General features: G+C 35.1%; 1 protein-coding gene across 1 annotated transcript in view; it reads right to left on the minus strand.

Annotated features, from left to right (window-relative positions):
* Positions 1-16,824, minus strand: part of LOC150108171 (syntenin-1-like) — a 100,280-nt gene that overhangs the window by 41,079 nt on the left and 42,377 nt on the right. The window contains exon 4 of the mRNA XM_090390628.1: positions 7,115-7,276. Within this exon, the coding sequence (XP_090246754.1) occupies positions 7,115-7,276 (162 nt within the window). The remainder of the gene's footprint in view (positions 1-7,114; positions 7,277-16,824) is intronic.

Below are 16,824 nucleotides of genomic sequence, written 5' to 3' on the forward strand. Positions count from 1 at the left end.
CTCTTCGTGCTGCCAAGTCTTCACTTCTTAAATGAGAAGAAGGAAACAATAAATCCATTATACAAGGGTTAAGCTAGGACTGTTGTTGTCAATTACAGGCCAATCAGTATCTTCTGAGTGATGGTTAAGATATTGTAGAAGCTGGTTAGATGTGGATAAACCTTTAAAGCCACGATGTGTTACAGCATGACCTTGCTAAAACAAGACCAACCTTTAACAATCTTACATTTTATAATAGAACAGCAACAGAGCTGGAGAAGACAAATGGATACATCATGATATTATTGGACTTTTAAAAGAAATCTAACAGGATTCTACACAGGAGAGGTTGTTATATTCAAAAGAATGTGTATACACACATGCTTGTACAAAGAGAGAAGAATGGTTGACTGTCCATTATCAGAAAGTGATGAATAGGCCCAGAATGAGTAAGATGAGGATGAGCTATCACCCAACCACAGGTTTGCTTATGATGTAAAGTTGGGTCAGGTGATGAGGACCATATCTAGTACATAATTCCTGCAGTGTGATAAAAAAAACGATGCAATGCGTAAACTGTCAGTCGATGAGTGAAAATTTATGCATTCTGTACTTAAGGATGTTGCAGACTGATAGGAATAATTTGCTATAGTGAATTTCCTTTGGCACATAGGAGGGCACATGCCTATGGGGTCTTTGTCAGGGCATATATCAGTAGTTTATTATAGTTGTAATGTAGTGTTATAATGATGTTTGCTATAGTGAGAATTAACTGTTATATTAATGAGAATGTGCTAAAGAGCTAGAGGATAAGCAGATAGATTAAAGTTCTGTGGCCACATTGCTATGTTGGTTAAGACACCATATCAGGTTGTAAAATTTCGATGTTCCCAAAATATAAATGATCTAAAACATCGACCTTTTACAGTGGAAATACACCCAAATTTCCTTGTACAAATGTATATTTTTCTATGCAAAGTTATCTGTGTAAAGCACAAAATAAGCCCAAAGGAAATTAACTCACTCATTGTTCAAGAAGAGATGTGGAGGTAATGAAACCAAGAGAAACGTCAAAGTTTCAGCATGCCTTTTGAAAATTGTTTACAAATCCCGTCGCAGGTGACCTTCAAGGTCAATATTGAAAGGGTGCAGCGGGAGTCAAAAGGAAAGTCCTGTAGGCAGGATTAAGGAGGTGAAGAGGAAAAGTAAGATTTTGTCAGCGAAAATTCGAGAACCATTAAGCCACGTGTTATTATCCAGGGTTCTCATAACTACGTGCAAGACTCGCATGGGGACATTAGGGGTTCCAAAAACTTAATCCAAAGTGCAGGGGCACTGGTGGTTAAAAAGTTTGGATCTGAGATGAAAAGGGGCTTCCTTTTTTTTTTTTTTTTTTAATCTGGTGTGATCAATCCACGAGAGATCGAGAGGTGCCGTTAGTTCCGGAGGGGAAGACTGAGATCCGTCCACCGAGAGCCACTCAAGTTGCAACCATAGATATCTGGAGGCGATAAGCCAAGGAGAAATCTTGCCATATTGGTCCCGAAGCTCTGCCGCTCTGTTGAGTAAAGTGCACGCCCTGACCTACGCAATTCTTCGCTGAGCAGTTCAAGACGCCGGAAAGCCTATATATCCCGGTAATCTCAACAGCTAGCGGGATATAAGAGAAAGATTCCAAAAACACGGAACGGAGGAGAGACCTCTCAAGGAAAAGGAATAAGGAAAGGAAGATACATGCAAGATAGGAGGAGATCCACGTGAGTTCATCTTTTCATTAAATGTCTGTGAATTAAGTGAAAATTCCCTATCAAACTGTTAAGTTATCTAACTTAAGGAGGTAGTTTTAATGTGCGAGCATTACTCGTAAATGTGTGTAATTACTGATGAATGAAACGTGAGCACAGTTAACTTCCCATGGAAGAAGTTGGGCTATTGAATTTCTTTTGATAATTAAATGTGTGCTTGTGATAATTCTTGTTGTTGAAATATTTACCTGCTATCATATTATAGGAATGTTTAGAACTTGATGACATAAATTGTACCAATGTAATTACCAGAGTTTTAACTAAGTGTTTAAGAGAAAAATAAGATTCTGAGATATATATATATATATGCGTATGGTGCCTGAACGAAGCTAAGTTACGATTGATATGCACACCTAGGAAATCTATGATATATGTGAAATTTCCTGATAGTTGTGATATAAAATAGGCTTATTGAAGATTTAATTAAGTCAGTGCAAAGAATATACCAGGAATCAAATTTAAGTGATCATTCAAGGCTAAAAAAAATAGTCTGCTGTGACCCAGACTTGTATTTTCATGTAATGTGTACAATTATTAGACCAGTAATTAAACTTGTTTGTTTTGATTATTTAAAGCATTCTCAGATCCAATCTTTTGCAATGCACTGATCCCAAAAAACAAAATTCGGACTTGCAAACGGGAATCCAAAGGCTAGAAGTGATTTAAGAAAGGTAGCGAATATTTTGCCATGACTGCAAAAAACCTTGGCGAGGATAAGATATAGATAATTCTTGATCTACTAGGGTATGAAAGTGTTCTTTTGCCTATAGGGGAACTTCGGGTGCACAGTCATTAAACAAATAAATATCTGGAGATCCTAAGCATGAGAAGGAATACTTAAGGTAGATCAATAAAGATAAACAATAAAGAGATATTAACAGTATATATCCAAATTAGAAGTAGCAAGCAACCAATAACTATATATACATACATTACAAGGTAGCTACAATGTTGAAGAGAGCACAAACATGTAAAAATAAAGTTATTTTCCCATTTTAAAAGGCTGATAAGATCACATCTGGACTACTGTTCTCATATATGATGACAGGTTATGCAGAAGGAGTCTAAAAGATTCAGTGACAGGTAACTAACAAAGATAATATTTGATCTATCTGGTCATGGAATTTTGAGAATTAAGTCTTCAAAATTTCAGAGAGAAGAGGAAATAAGATAGAAACATATAGATTAGTAAGGGAGTGATCTGATAAGATGGATATTAAACATGACTGGCCTGCATAGAGCCCTCATCTCACCATCCACTGAACACCTGTGGAATGAACAGAAATGTAAGCTGTGAGCTAGGCTGAATCACATGACATCAGTGGCTGACCTTAGAGTACTAATGTGTGTGTGTAGAAACAACCAATCTTCAAGAGGATAGGAGGGGGGGGGGGATTTCTTAAATTTCAAAATTAATACTACTGCTGCTCCCAATAAATTAATTTTAGTTCACAGAAATTACAGACCACAGAATTATAGACCTTCATGCAGCCACTACATCATCATCATCAAATTCCTGCTATGTACCCTCAAGGAGCGTACAGGATATGACAGTACTACATGAAAAAAATTACATCATAATTAACTTCCTATCTACAATTTTCCTCCAAATCAGTCTGTTACTTGTCAAGACTCCAATATTATCAGATCTTCTATTTCTATCGTCTAAGGCACTTTGTACCGTATCAATCCACCTATATCTTGGTCTTCCTCTGGGTCGTTTTGTTGCCAACCTGGCAGAGAACACTTGTTTTGCTAATCTTTCCTTGACCATTCTGATTAAGTGACCATACCACCTGAGATTAGCTCTACTAACGCATTCCTGGATGTTGACAATGTCAAGTTCTTTCCTAATATCCTCGTTTTTAATATGATATTGCCATTGATGCCATCTGTTCATGCCTATAATCTTTCTCAGGACTCTCATATCTGGGGTCTCTAGTCTTTGGTCAAGTGTTTTACTTCCGACCCAGCTCTCAGATCCATAAGTTAAAACTGGTTTGAACACTGTCTTGTATACAGCTAATTTAGTGTTCCGACTAATTTCTCTTTTATTCCATATGAATTTATTCAATTGACTTCCTACCATACCAGCTTTGCTGATTCTGTTGTCTATTTCTATATTTAATTTACCATCTTCACTAAAGATCGTGCCTAAGTAGCTGAAATGTTTCACTTGTTCCACAGGTTCTCCATTCACAACACAGTTGACATTTTCAATGATTCTGCCTATTTTCATTGTCTTTGTCTTTTTATTGCTGACCTTCATACCAAATCTATTACAACAGCCATTCAATTTAGTCAGAGAATCTTGCAGACTTGTAGCGGATTTATTTAGAAGTATAACATCATCCGCATAAAGCAAAGAGCTGACATTAACATCTCCAATTTTGATATCATGTTTAATACCACTTTCCTTCATAATGTGATCCATATAGATAATGAATAACAGAGGGGATAATGTACATCTTTGTCTCACACCAGATTTAACATTAAACCATCTTCCTGTACTTCCTTCAATTCTAACTGCTGACTTACAAATAAAGACTAAGTATTGCTTGATATAATGCCCCATTGACATTTAGCGTATTGAATAGCTTCTCTCTAGTCACCTTGTCATATGCCTTTTCCAAAACGACAATACCTAAATACAGATCTCTGTTATATTCCCATGCTTTCTCGACTATTTGTCGTAAAGTGAACATCTGATCCTGACAGCCTCTATTTGGCCTGAACCCAGCTTGTTCTTCACCAAACTTTTCTTCCACAATTCTTCTCAACCGTTTCTCAAGTATACTTGCATAGATCTTCCCAGGAACACTCAGTAGGGAAATACCTCTGTAATTTTCACATTCAGTTTTATTTCCCTTTTTATATATGGGTACTATGAGAGCTCTACTCCAATCATCGGGAATTCGTTCCTCCATCCAGGCTTTCTGAACTATGCAGTGCAGCCACTGTAAGACTCTTATACCACCATACTTCAGCATTTCTGGTCGAATATCATCTACCCCTACTACCTTTCCACATTTCAAGCCTTTGATGGCCTTTTCTACTTCAAGTATGGATATGTATTCCTGACTGCATGCCTGGCAAGTGTTTTTTACCACTGTGCTGTCATCACTGCTTGTTTCATTTAGCAGTTTTTCAAAGTAATTACTCTATACTTCAAGGATATCTTTCTCTCCCATTTTCATGTCACCTTTATTATCTCTAACTCCTTTTACAGCACTCTTTCCTCCATTCCTAAGTTTCTTCAACAATCTCCAGAATATCTTACCACCTTCTTGATATTTATTTTCTATGTTCCTGCCAAAGTCCTCCCATGACTTTTCTTTAGCTAGTTTTACACAATGTTTAGCATTCTTGCATTTGTCTCTGTATTCTCTAAGAGCACAAGCTGACTTATTTGACAGGAACTTTTGATATGCTTTCTTTTCCTTCACTGCCTCTTTAACTTCCTGAGTCCACCAGGGAGTTCTGATTTTTTTATCCTTGCAGATAACCTCACCACATGTCTCTCTGCAGAATCAATCAATGTTTTCTTCAGAGTTTGCCACTGAATCTCCAAGGTTTGGTTACTGTTCTCAAACTATTACATTTTTTCTTCAATAATCTTTGTGTATTTTAGTCTACAGTTCACATCTGAGAACTGCTCAACTTTTATTCGCTTTAAAACTTTCTTACATGTTATTCTTTTCAATATGAAATTCAATTTTATCCTGCTCAAAACTAAATAATGATCACTTCCAATTTCAAATCCTCTGTATATTCTGGTATCCTGAACTAGGTAGAAAAACATCACTATCAACAATAACATAGTCAATGAGACTTTTCTTATTTCTTGCCTCTTCTCTCCATGTGAATTTGTGCACATTTTTATGTTGGAACATGGTGTTAGTAATAACCAGTCCATGTCCTGAGAAGAAATCCAACAGATATTTGCCATTATTATTAGCTTTGCTCTTTTCTCCAAATTTTCCCAAATTATTTTTTTTGTATGTCTCACAATAATTTCCTACTCTACTATTTGGATCCCCAACAAGGAACAACTTTTCCTTTTTCATTGTGTCAGTTGCTTTTTCTAAAGCCTCAAAAAATTCCTCCAATTCTACCTTAGTAGAACCTTCTGTGGGACCATAGGCACAAATAAGTCTCATTGTCCAGTTCCACATTCTCATATTTGCCCACATTACTCTACTTGAGACTGGCTGCCATTTAAGAAGATTAGCCTCGTATTTTGTGTTGAATACTATGGCTACTCCTTCTTTTCCTTGATTGTCATTGCCTGAATATAACATTTTGTATTTATTGCTCAGGTAGATCTCACCAGTTTTTGTCTTTTTTGTTTCAGTAACCCCCTATTATGTCGATCTGGTACTTATGTAATTCCTCAGTTAGCTCCATTTCTTTGCCATTCAGGCTTCTTATGTTGATAGTACCGATCTTTAACTCTGGTGATGTTGAGTTGGGGTTTGTTTTCAGATTTCTTCCAGTAGCTGACTTTTCGCTGTTTGCTCTGGTTCCCTGGTGAAAACAACTGGGGGGGGGGGGGGCCTTGTTTAACCGGCGACGCCCCAGCCAGCATGAAATTTTGTCATGTTGTACCATCATTTTTTATTTTGGTTTAACCAATAAGAATACAATTTGGTCGGCTAAATCCCAAATTGCCAGCCCATCCTTGTTCGTTCAGTATCAAAGTAGATACCCAACAGGGTGCACCACGAGAAGGTGAGGATTGGACATTAGGTCAGAAGCCCTGGTCGGTTCTCCGCATTCCTTTAAAGGCTATGTGGAGGTCTCCTCTCAGTTATACAGCTTTGACCCTTAAGCACCCCTGCAGCCACTACAACAGCATCAAATATACCAATCAACCAAAATACACAAGTATGCACAGAACTGCTGGTCAGATGATAATTCCTAAATTTTGTCAAGATTAATTTTTCCAATTTATATGGACAATCATCTCTCTAATTAAAAAACCCATTACAAAAATTCTGTGTAATGATCACTATCACAATTGCAATCACTGTTATCAGAATATTTAAATTCTTTATAATCTGAATATTCTGGAATAACTTGCACAGATATCATACTGCAAAATACCAGTTTTGGCAGGGAGGACATCTTAATTGAACGAATGAAAGTACAAATTTGTGATAGGAGGGTTATAATGTGATCATAAAAAAAAAAACAGTTACGCTTCTGCAACTTTCATAAATATAATACTAAGCAAATTAATTTGGAATACATGGAAATTTAGTTGTGACAGCTATGCAAAAGTAGAGCTTTCTTATCTAATTTTATTATGAGAGAAACATAACACTTACCTTGTTAATATCTTTGACCCTCATACCAACTTTGCCACTTCCATCCTTACAGAGCACAACTTCCCTTATTCCATGACTAACCTGTGATCTGATTAATCCAGCAGAACTACCTGATAATGGAGCCACCATAACTGATTTTGAAGCTGGAACTGCAATCTGGTTCTGCAGAAATAGTTATAATGAAAGATGTTTATTTAAAAGAAATATATAGTGAATGAAATGAAAAATGATTATAGCACAACAAAGTGATACAGTGTCAATTCTCATCATAGCAAAACTCACAGGGAACAAAAAAGAAAAATATACGAGATTTACTAGTGATGACTTTCCATCAAAATAAATGACACTATCACATGCCTTTGACATTTTTATTATAATGAGCAAGTTTGCTAAAGCAGTGTTTAGTATAGTGAGAGTTTACCAATATTCTAAAGAATAAGTAATTGACTTCATTAACTGGCTTCTTTTCATAAATTTATATGTAGCTAAGGTATAATATATTTAAAACAGATTTACAGAGATTAATTTTTAATTAGTTATCCTCTGAGTTACATTTCAGTATAATACAAAGTGAGACTTAAAACAAAGAGAAGTGACTCTCCCACATTTACGATTAGTTATTTTTACGTTTATCTCAACTTTGATGCTTGTTGGATCCTTGAATATATGTTCATTTTGCTCAGATTTATATTTTAGTTTACTATGATTAAATGCACAGTGAAAATTTAGAAACCCTATCTTGGAAATAGTTGATTCAGTGATCTCAACAGATAGTTCCCACCCCTCCCCATCACTGTATTAGCATATCTTAATAAAAATTCATACCTTAATAAATTATCAATTTTGCTTTTCACACTTAAAACCTAATAAAATCATTTAAAAATATATTAATAAGGGCAATGACACTTAATACCGGGATACCCTGCTCCCAGCTCTTAAATGTTGCTGCTTTCTGTCATCTCAAAGAATTTGCTACTCATCTGACTAATCACTAATAACTATTTGGCATATTTTAATGAGCAGGTGCTTATGTGAAATGTTATCAAAAGCTCTGCTGATATCAAAATAAATCACAATATAGCCATTGGTCTATTTCAAGTTCAACTTCATATAAAAATAAGTTTGTCAATCAATAACATCTCATAAGTCATAATTTGGAAATCTCCATAATATACAGCTTGATTTCTTCATTTAATACTTTAAACCATGGAAGTCTTTCAAGTTTTGTGCATTAATATTTATATGATATCTAGATATTGTATTATCAGCTGTTTTAATTCATTTGCAATAATATTCAGAGTAAACTTTAATAATGAAATTAGCTTCCTGTTTGTCCAACTATCCTTATTACTTAGAATATTTACTTCAAGTCAACTGCTATTAATTTACTTTGTCCATTTCTAAATATTTTAAAAATGTTAGATGTACTACATTAACTCAATGAATACATTGGGATCTAGATATTGTATTTTCTTGAATATGCCTTGTCATTCAATAAGCTACACATCTCCATTTTGAGGGAATAAAATATATTAAACTTTTGGTTTTATTGAAGTAAGGAAGTGTACATGTCAAGTGTAAATGGAAATACAGCTGAAATTTAAATCAGAATCACAGTGTGATGTTAATTGCAGCTAAAGCTGCATGATTCTTTTAACCAGACGTAAAATTATGCAACATTTCTTATGTTTAAATCTTCTCCCCAGAAACAGCTAGTTCTCACACATGCTTATAAAGTCTTTCTTCAATTTCATGATATTTCCATTTCTGGCCATGAAAAGTCATAACTACCACTGTTTTATGGCAACAGGTTTGTTTCTCCAGTCTAAGCAGATGGTGAAATACTTCCTACAACAGCAAAATATCTCTTCTGCTTCTTTCTTCAGTTTACTATGTGATGAATCACAAGTGCATTCTTATAAGACATGCTGAGCAGATCACATATGCCAACTCAGACTCTCACTGCAGCAGCAAGTGATATAAAGTTGTGATAGCACACAAAAAATGAATTGTATATAACTATGTACTTTATTGTGTATGTGTGTACTGGACATTCAAGAAAATATCGTATAACAATTTTTCATTGTTTGTATTCAATGTTTTCCATCCGAAAGTAACAGACAACAGATTTGTTGCTGACCTGGTTGGCATACAAGCTCTCCAACCAACAGGCTGAAGATCAATCCTGCCTTGGACATGAATATTTGTCAATGTTATTAAGGTAGAAGAGCGCTTCCCAAACTATGGGCTGTGGTCCCCTTGGGGGCCATTAGTTTTGTTGAAGGGGCTGTGAAATAATGGAAACAAATTTAAAATGTTTTAAGACTAAGTAGATTTTTTTTTTATCTTAAAAGAAACATTTTTTATTATTTCTTTTTTGTTATTTTTTATATTTTAATGGAAAAAAAAAATCACACATTGGTGATGTTTCAAAAATTTTGCTTCCTGCATATTTCGGTGCTTAATGAATATTAGTAATAATATGCTTATTCACATAAGTTTCATTTCAAAGGTATTCATCTATGTATCTATTCCCTTCAGCCGTATGGCAGAAGGGAATAGATAGGAAGGCAACGGGTGGTTTCCCGTTGCCTTCCTAGCTGTACTATATCCTATGGCAGTATCCTGTGTGTTCACGGGGCCAGTTTGCCTGCTTGCAAGATGAAAACCCTCAGATAAACTGGCAGAAAAAACCCTGCTGCCCAAGACTGGCTAACATGGCTATGACTGAGGAAGATCCTTAAGCTCCTCATGTTGTCGATGGGAATCGAACCTAGGACACTCCTTCCCCAGGCACATGGTTGCGAAGCGCATAGCCACTAGGCTAAGTGGCCAAGGTATTGATAAGAATAACAAAAATAAGCTTACAAATGCAAAATCTTGTGCTCATTTAAAACCCAAGTTCTTCGCGCTTTAAATTAATGTTGCATTGTTAGTGTACACAGATACAGGCAATGTGTGGGAAAAAAATATGCTTGGGATGCAGGGCTGAGAGCGCAGATCACATGCATCAAAACTATAAATGCCAGGGATTCCCTTAGTCACTAATTTCATCTTGTTAATCTGCGGTGTGCCGGTCTATTCTACATTGAAAATTTAACTTTGAGATGGATAAGTCACTGATGAAAAAACAATCCAGCGAACAATCAGCAGAAGACTCGCAAACGACAGTATCTCATATTTTACCAGAACAGTCCGCATTGTCTTCAGTGCCAGATGGAAAGAGGCAAAAAATGTCATATGAAAAAATTTGAAAATATGATCCTTCTTATTTGAAATATGGGTTTGTACCAACATATAATGATCCAAACAAAAGTGTGTGTGTGTGTGTGTGTGTAATCTGCTGGAAAAAACAGTTATGAAATGATTGTATACGACCTGGAAAACTGTCGCCATTTAGATACTGTTCATGGGGAATATAAGAGTAAGACAATTGAATTTTTTCAAAGGCTGAAGAATTAAAACAACAAACTAAGTGTTTTTCAAAACATATTAAATTGAATGACAAATTAGTAAAAGTATCTTCCGAAATTGCTTTGTTGATTGCAAAAACAAAGAGGCCTCATACAATTGGTGAAGACCTCATCTTACCAGTAGCAATAAAAATTTGCGAAACTATCCATGGTTCCAAAATACCAGAACCTTTAAAAAAATATAAAAAAATTCCCGTGTCTAATAACACAATTAAAAGAAGAATAGATTGCATTGCCGATAATATCATGTCTACATTAATTTCACGAATCAAAGTAATACATTTGCCATTCAACTTTATGAATCTACAGATAATACAAATGACACTAATTTAATGGTTTTTGTTAGACACCTCTATAATTTTCAAATTCATGAAGATCTACTGTTTTGCAGAAATCTTTCCAGTACAACCAAAGGAAAAGATATTTGAAAAAGTGAATAATTTTTTTTAAAGAATGTGAACTTGATTGGCAAAAGTGCATTGGGATTTGCACTGACGGTGCCGCAGCCTTCACGGGAAGAATTTCAGGTAGTTTGGAGAAGTAAAAAAAGTTTATCCGAATGCAAGACATGTTCATTACCTTATCCATAGAGAAAACTTAGTATTTTGACAAATAGAAGAATTGCTAAATGTTATCAGAAGTTTCTACTAAGTTATTTATATAAAAAGTAATGCTACTAATACAAGACTGTTTTGTATTTTATGCCAATGGATGGATTCCAATTACAACACTCTTTTATAACAAACAGAAAGAAGGTGGTTGTCTCACAGAAAAGTTCTAAAACGAGTCATAATATTGAAAGATGAACTACAAATTTTTCTTCTTGATAAGAATCCCATATTAGTATCTCATTTTTGTGATCAAAATTGGCTGTGTTTAATTTCTTATCTGTTGGATTTTTTCGAAAAAGTTAATGAATTGAATCTTTCTCTGAAAGGAAAAAGCACTAATATATTAACAGTAAATATTAAATTGCAAGCATTTCATTTCAAAATAAACTTTCTGTGTGGTTAAAAAGTTTTAAGGATAATAAAACGGAATACTTCTCTTCATGAATATGTTAAAGAAAATATTTTACTATCAAAAGAAAATAAAAGGATAATAATTAACCACTTCACAAATTCTATGGTTTTTGTAGAAACATATTTTCCTAATTTGAATGAAGATAAAGAGTATGATTGGATAAGAATGCCATTTGCTCCTTCTCTACAATTTAGCGATCTTCCATGGTCATCCCAAGAAGAACTAATTGATATGAGAGCAGATTCAACCCTCGAATCAGAATTTGTTAAGAGTATTCAAGGGTTGAATCTGCTCTCATATCAATTAGGATCAATTTGGATTTGACGACAAAAAGAATGTCCTTCATTAGCAAATGCAGCCTTAAATATGCTAATTCCTTTTGCATCTACATACCTTTGTGAAAGATCATTTTCATTGTTATTAGTAATTAAAAATAAACAGAGGTCCTGCAATGGAAGCATTGGAAAGAAATCTAAGAATTGCAGTTTCAAATATTTCACCTGATATTGACTTTTTGTGCAGCAGTATTGAAACACATCCATCACATTAAATTGTTATTAAACTTCATGTTTATAATTCTTACTTTGTTTATTACTAATCATTTTATGTTTCATGTGCTTTTATGTTTCATATTGTACTGCAAATGTACAATAACAATATATCTATCTATATAAAAATATAAGGAAAGGAAAGATTAGGAAAATAAGTGTTCTCTGCTAGGTTGGTAGGAAAAAGACCCAGAGGAAGACCAAGATATAGGTGGATTGATACAGTAAAAAGTGCCTTAGAAGATAGAAATATAAGATCTGATAATGTTGGAGTCTTGACAGGTAAAAGACTGATTTGGAGGAAAATTGTAAATAGGAAGTTAGTAATGATGTAATTTTTCATGTAGTACTATCATATCCTGTACACTGTGTGAGTATATATATCAGGAACTTGATTATGATAAAAATATCAGATAATATGTCATGTCAAATGTATATGTAAGATGCTAAAAATGTAACATTTGCTTTTGATTTTTGCAATATTCACTGTGTATGTTTTGTACTGAATATAAATACAATAAAATTTATAATAATATATGTCTGTATTATGATTTTTTTTTTTGATGGAGGCCATGAAATATTTTAATTTTTCATGGCCCAAAGGGGTCTTTGCATCCATAAGTTTGGCAACACAGATAGGGGATGAATTTCACTTCCCCACTCACTGGAGGCCTGAAGTGGCTCGAGAGTGTTCCATATTTGGTCTAAATTATTTCTAGATGATGTTTGGTTTCAATCTACAAGTGCATCATTCAATCAATTTACTTTTTGACTATCTTCATCTGAAAAACAAGCAACTCATATATAAAAAACCTCATATGAAAAGTGAGCCAAATACTGAGGAAGCAGGAAGTTATATTGCAATTTATAAGGTTTTAAATTTGGTTATCCCGTTTTAACTGCTGAAAATTAAAAATTTTGTCTGAAATTCAAGTAAAACCACTAATTATTAAAAATAACACCTGTAAACTAAATGCTTCTGAATTGCACATAACTTACTACTTCATCGGATGATGTGTTAAGTTACATATCAGATTATGTAACTTCACATCATATGAAGGGGTGCTTAAGGGTCAAAGCTGTATAACTAAGAGGAGACCTCCACATAGCCTTTAAAGGAATGCGGAGAACCGACCAGGGCTTCTGACCTAATGTCCAATCCTCACCTTCTCGTGGTGCACCCTGTTGGGTATCTACTTTGATACTGAACGAACGAGGATGGGCTGGCAATTTGGGATATTAGCCGACCAAATTGTATTCTTATTGGTTAAACCAAAATAAAAAATGATGGTACAACATGACAAAATTTCATGCTGGCTGGGGCGTCGCCCAGTTAAACAAGGCCCCCGTTGTTTTTGCCAGGGAACCAGGGCAAACAGCGAAAAGTCAGCTACTGGAACAAATCTGAAAACAAACCCAACTCAACATCACCAGAGTTAAAGATCGGTACTATCAACGTAAGAAGCCAGAATGGCAAAGAAATGGAGCTAGCTGAGGAATTAGATAAGTACCAGATCGACATAATAGGGGTGACTGAAACAAAAAAGACCAAAACTGGTGAGATCTTTCTGAGCAATAAATACAAAATGTTATATTCAGGCAATGACAATCAAGGAAAAGAAGAAGTAGCCATAGTATTCAACACAAAATACGAGGCTAATTTTCTTGAATGGCAATCAGTCTCAAGTAGAGTAATGTGGGCAAATATGAGAAGGGGGAACTGCACAATGAGACTTATTTGTGCCTATGGTCCCACAGAAGGTTCTACTAAGACAGAAGTGGAGGAATTTTTTGAGGCTTTAGAAAAAGCAACTGACACAATGAAAAAGGAAAAGTTGGTCCTTGTTGGGGATCTAAATAGCAGAGTAGGAAATGACTGTGAGACATACAAAAATATTTTGGGAAAATTTGGAGAAAAGAGCAAAGCTAATAATAATGGCAAATATCTGTTGGATTTCGGCTCAGGACATGGACTGGTTATTACTAACACCATGTTCCAACATAAAAATGTGCACAAATTCACATGGAGAGAAGAGGCTAGGAATAAGAAAAGTCTTATTGACTATGTTATTGTTGATAGTGATGTTTTCTCCCTGGTGCAGGACACCAGAGTGTACAGTGGATTTGAAATTGGAAGTGATCACTATTTAGTCTTGAGCAGGATAAAATTGAATTTCATATTGAAAAGAATAACATGTAGGAAAGTTTTAAAGCGAACAAAAGTTGAGCAGCTTTCAGATGTGAACTGTAGACTAAAATACAGAAAGATTATTGAAAAGAAAATGAAAGAGTTTGAGAACAGGAATCAAACCTTGGAGATTCAGTGGCAAACTCTGAAGAAAACATTGATTGATTCTGCAGAGAGACATGTGGTGAGGTTATCTGCAAGGATAAAAAAATTAGAACTCCCTGGTGGACTCAGGAAGTTAAAGAGGCAGTGAAGGAAAAGAAGAAAGCATATCAAAAGTTCCTGTCAAATAAGTCAGCTTGTGCTCTTAGAGAATACAGAGACAGATGCAAGAATGCTAAACATTGTGTAAAACTAGCTAAAGAATAGTCATGGGAGGACTTTGGCAGGAACATAGAAAATAAATATCAAGAAGGTGGCAAAATATTCTGGAGGTTGTTGAAGAAGCTTAGGAATGGAGGAAAGAGTGCTGTAAAAGGAGTTAGAGATGATAAAGGTGACATGAAAACTGAAGAAAAAGATGTCCTTGAAGTATGGAGTAATTACTTTGAAAAACTGCTAAATGAAACAAGCAGTGATGATAGCACAGTGATAAAAAACACTGGCCAGGCATGCAGTCAGGAATACATATCTATACTTGAAGTAGAAAAAGCCATCAAAGGTTTAAAATGTAGAAAGGCAGCAGCAGTAGATGATATTCAACCAGAAATGCTGAAGTATGGTGGTATAAAAGTCTTACAGTGGCTGCACTGCATAGTTCAGAAAGCCTGGGCAGGGGGACGAATTCCCGATGATTGGAGTAAAGCTCTCATAGCACCCATATATAAAAAGGGAAATAAAACTGAATGTGAGAATTACAGAGGTATTTCCCTACTAAGTGTTCCTGGCAAGATCTATGCAAGTATACTTGAGAAACAATTGAGAAGAATTGTGTTAGAAAAGCTGGGTGAAGAACAAACTGGATTCAGGCCAAATAGAGGCTGTCAGGATCAGATCTTCACTTTACAACAAATAGTCGAGAAAACATGGGAATTTAACAAAGATCTGTATTTAAGTTTTGTCGATTTGGAAAGGGCATATGACAAGGTGCCAAGAGAGATGCTATTCAATACGCTACCGTCGTATGGTATCAGTTTGGCATTATATGAAGCAATACTTAGTCTTTATTTGAGTTGTAAGTCAGCAGTTAGAACTGAAGGAAGTACAGGAAGATGGTTTAATGTTAAATCTGGTGTGAGACAAGTATGTACATTATCCCCTCTGTTATTCATTATCTATATGGATCACATTATGAAGGAAAGTGGTATTAAACATGATATCAGAATTGGAGATGTTAATGTCAGCTCTTTGCTTTATGCAGATGATGTTATACTTCTAAATAAATCCGCTACAAGTCTGCAAGATTCTCTGACTAAATTGAATAACTGTTGTAATAGATATGGTATGAAGGTCAGCAATAAAAAGACAAAGACAATGAAAATAGGTAGAATCGTTGAAAATGTCAACTATGTTGTGAATGGAGAACCTGCGGAACAAGTAAAACATTTCAGCTACTTAGGCATGATTTTTAGTGAAGATTGTACATTCAATATAGAAATAGACAACAGAATCAGCAAAGCTGTATGGTTGGAAGTCAATTGAATAAATTCATATGGAATAAGAGAGAAATTAGTCGGAACACTAAATTAGCTGTATACAAGACAGTGTTCAAACCAGTTTTAAATTATGGATCTGAGAGCTGGGTCAGAAGTAAAACACTTGACCAAAGACTAGAGACTGCAGATATGCGAGTCCTGAGAAAGATAGGTGTGAACAGATGGCAGTATCATATTAAAAACGAGGATATTAGGAAAGAACTTGACATTGTCAGCATCCAGGAATGCATTAGCAGAGCTAATCTCAGGTGGTATGGTCACTTAAACAGAATGAGTGAAGAAAGATTAGCAAAACAAGTATTCTCTACCAAGTTGGCAGCAAAACGACCCAGAGGAAGACCTAGATATAGGTGGATTGATACAGTACAAAGTGCCTTAGACGATAGAAATATAACATCTGATAATGTTGGAGTCTTCACAAGTAATAGACTGATTTGGAGGAAAATTGTAGATAGGAAGTTAGTAATGATGTAATTTTTTTCATGTAATACTATCAATACCTGTACATCCCTTGAGGGTACATGGCAGGAATTTGATGATGATGGTTTTCCTACAGGGTGCTTAAGGATCAAAGCTGTATAACTGAGAGACCTCACCATAGCCTTTAAAGGAATGTGGAGAACCGACCAGGGTTTCTGATAATGTCCAATTCTCACCATGTGGTGTGCCCTTTTAGTATCTACCTGGATACTGAACGAATGAGGATGAGTTGGCAATTTGGGATTTAGCTGACAAATTGTATTCTTATTGGCTTAAACCACAATATAAAATGATGGTACAACACAACAGAATTTCATGCCAGCTGGGGTGTCACCCAGTTAAA

Source organism: Typopeltis vanoorti, chromosome 3 (genome assembly GCF_054136105.1).
Source record: "Typopeltis vanoorti isolate ZY-2024b chromosome 3, IOZ_Tvanoo_1.0, whole genome shotgun sequence".
Classification (NCBI taxonomy): Eukaryota; Metazoa; Arthropoda; class Arachnida; order Uropygi; family Thelyphonidae; genus Typopeltis; species Typopeltis vanoorti.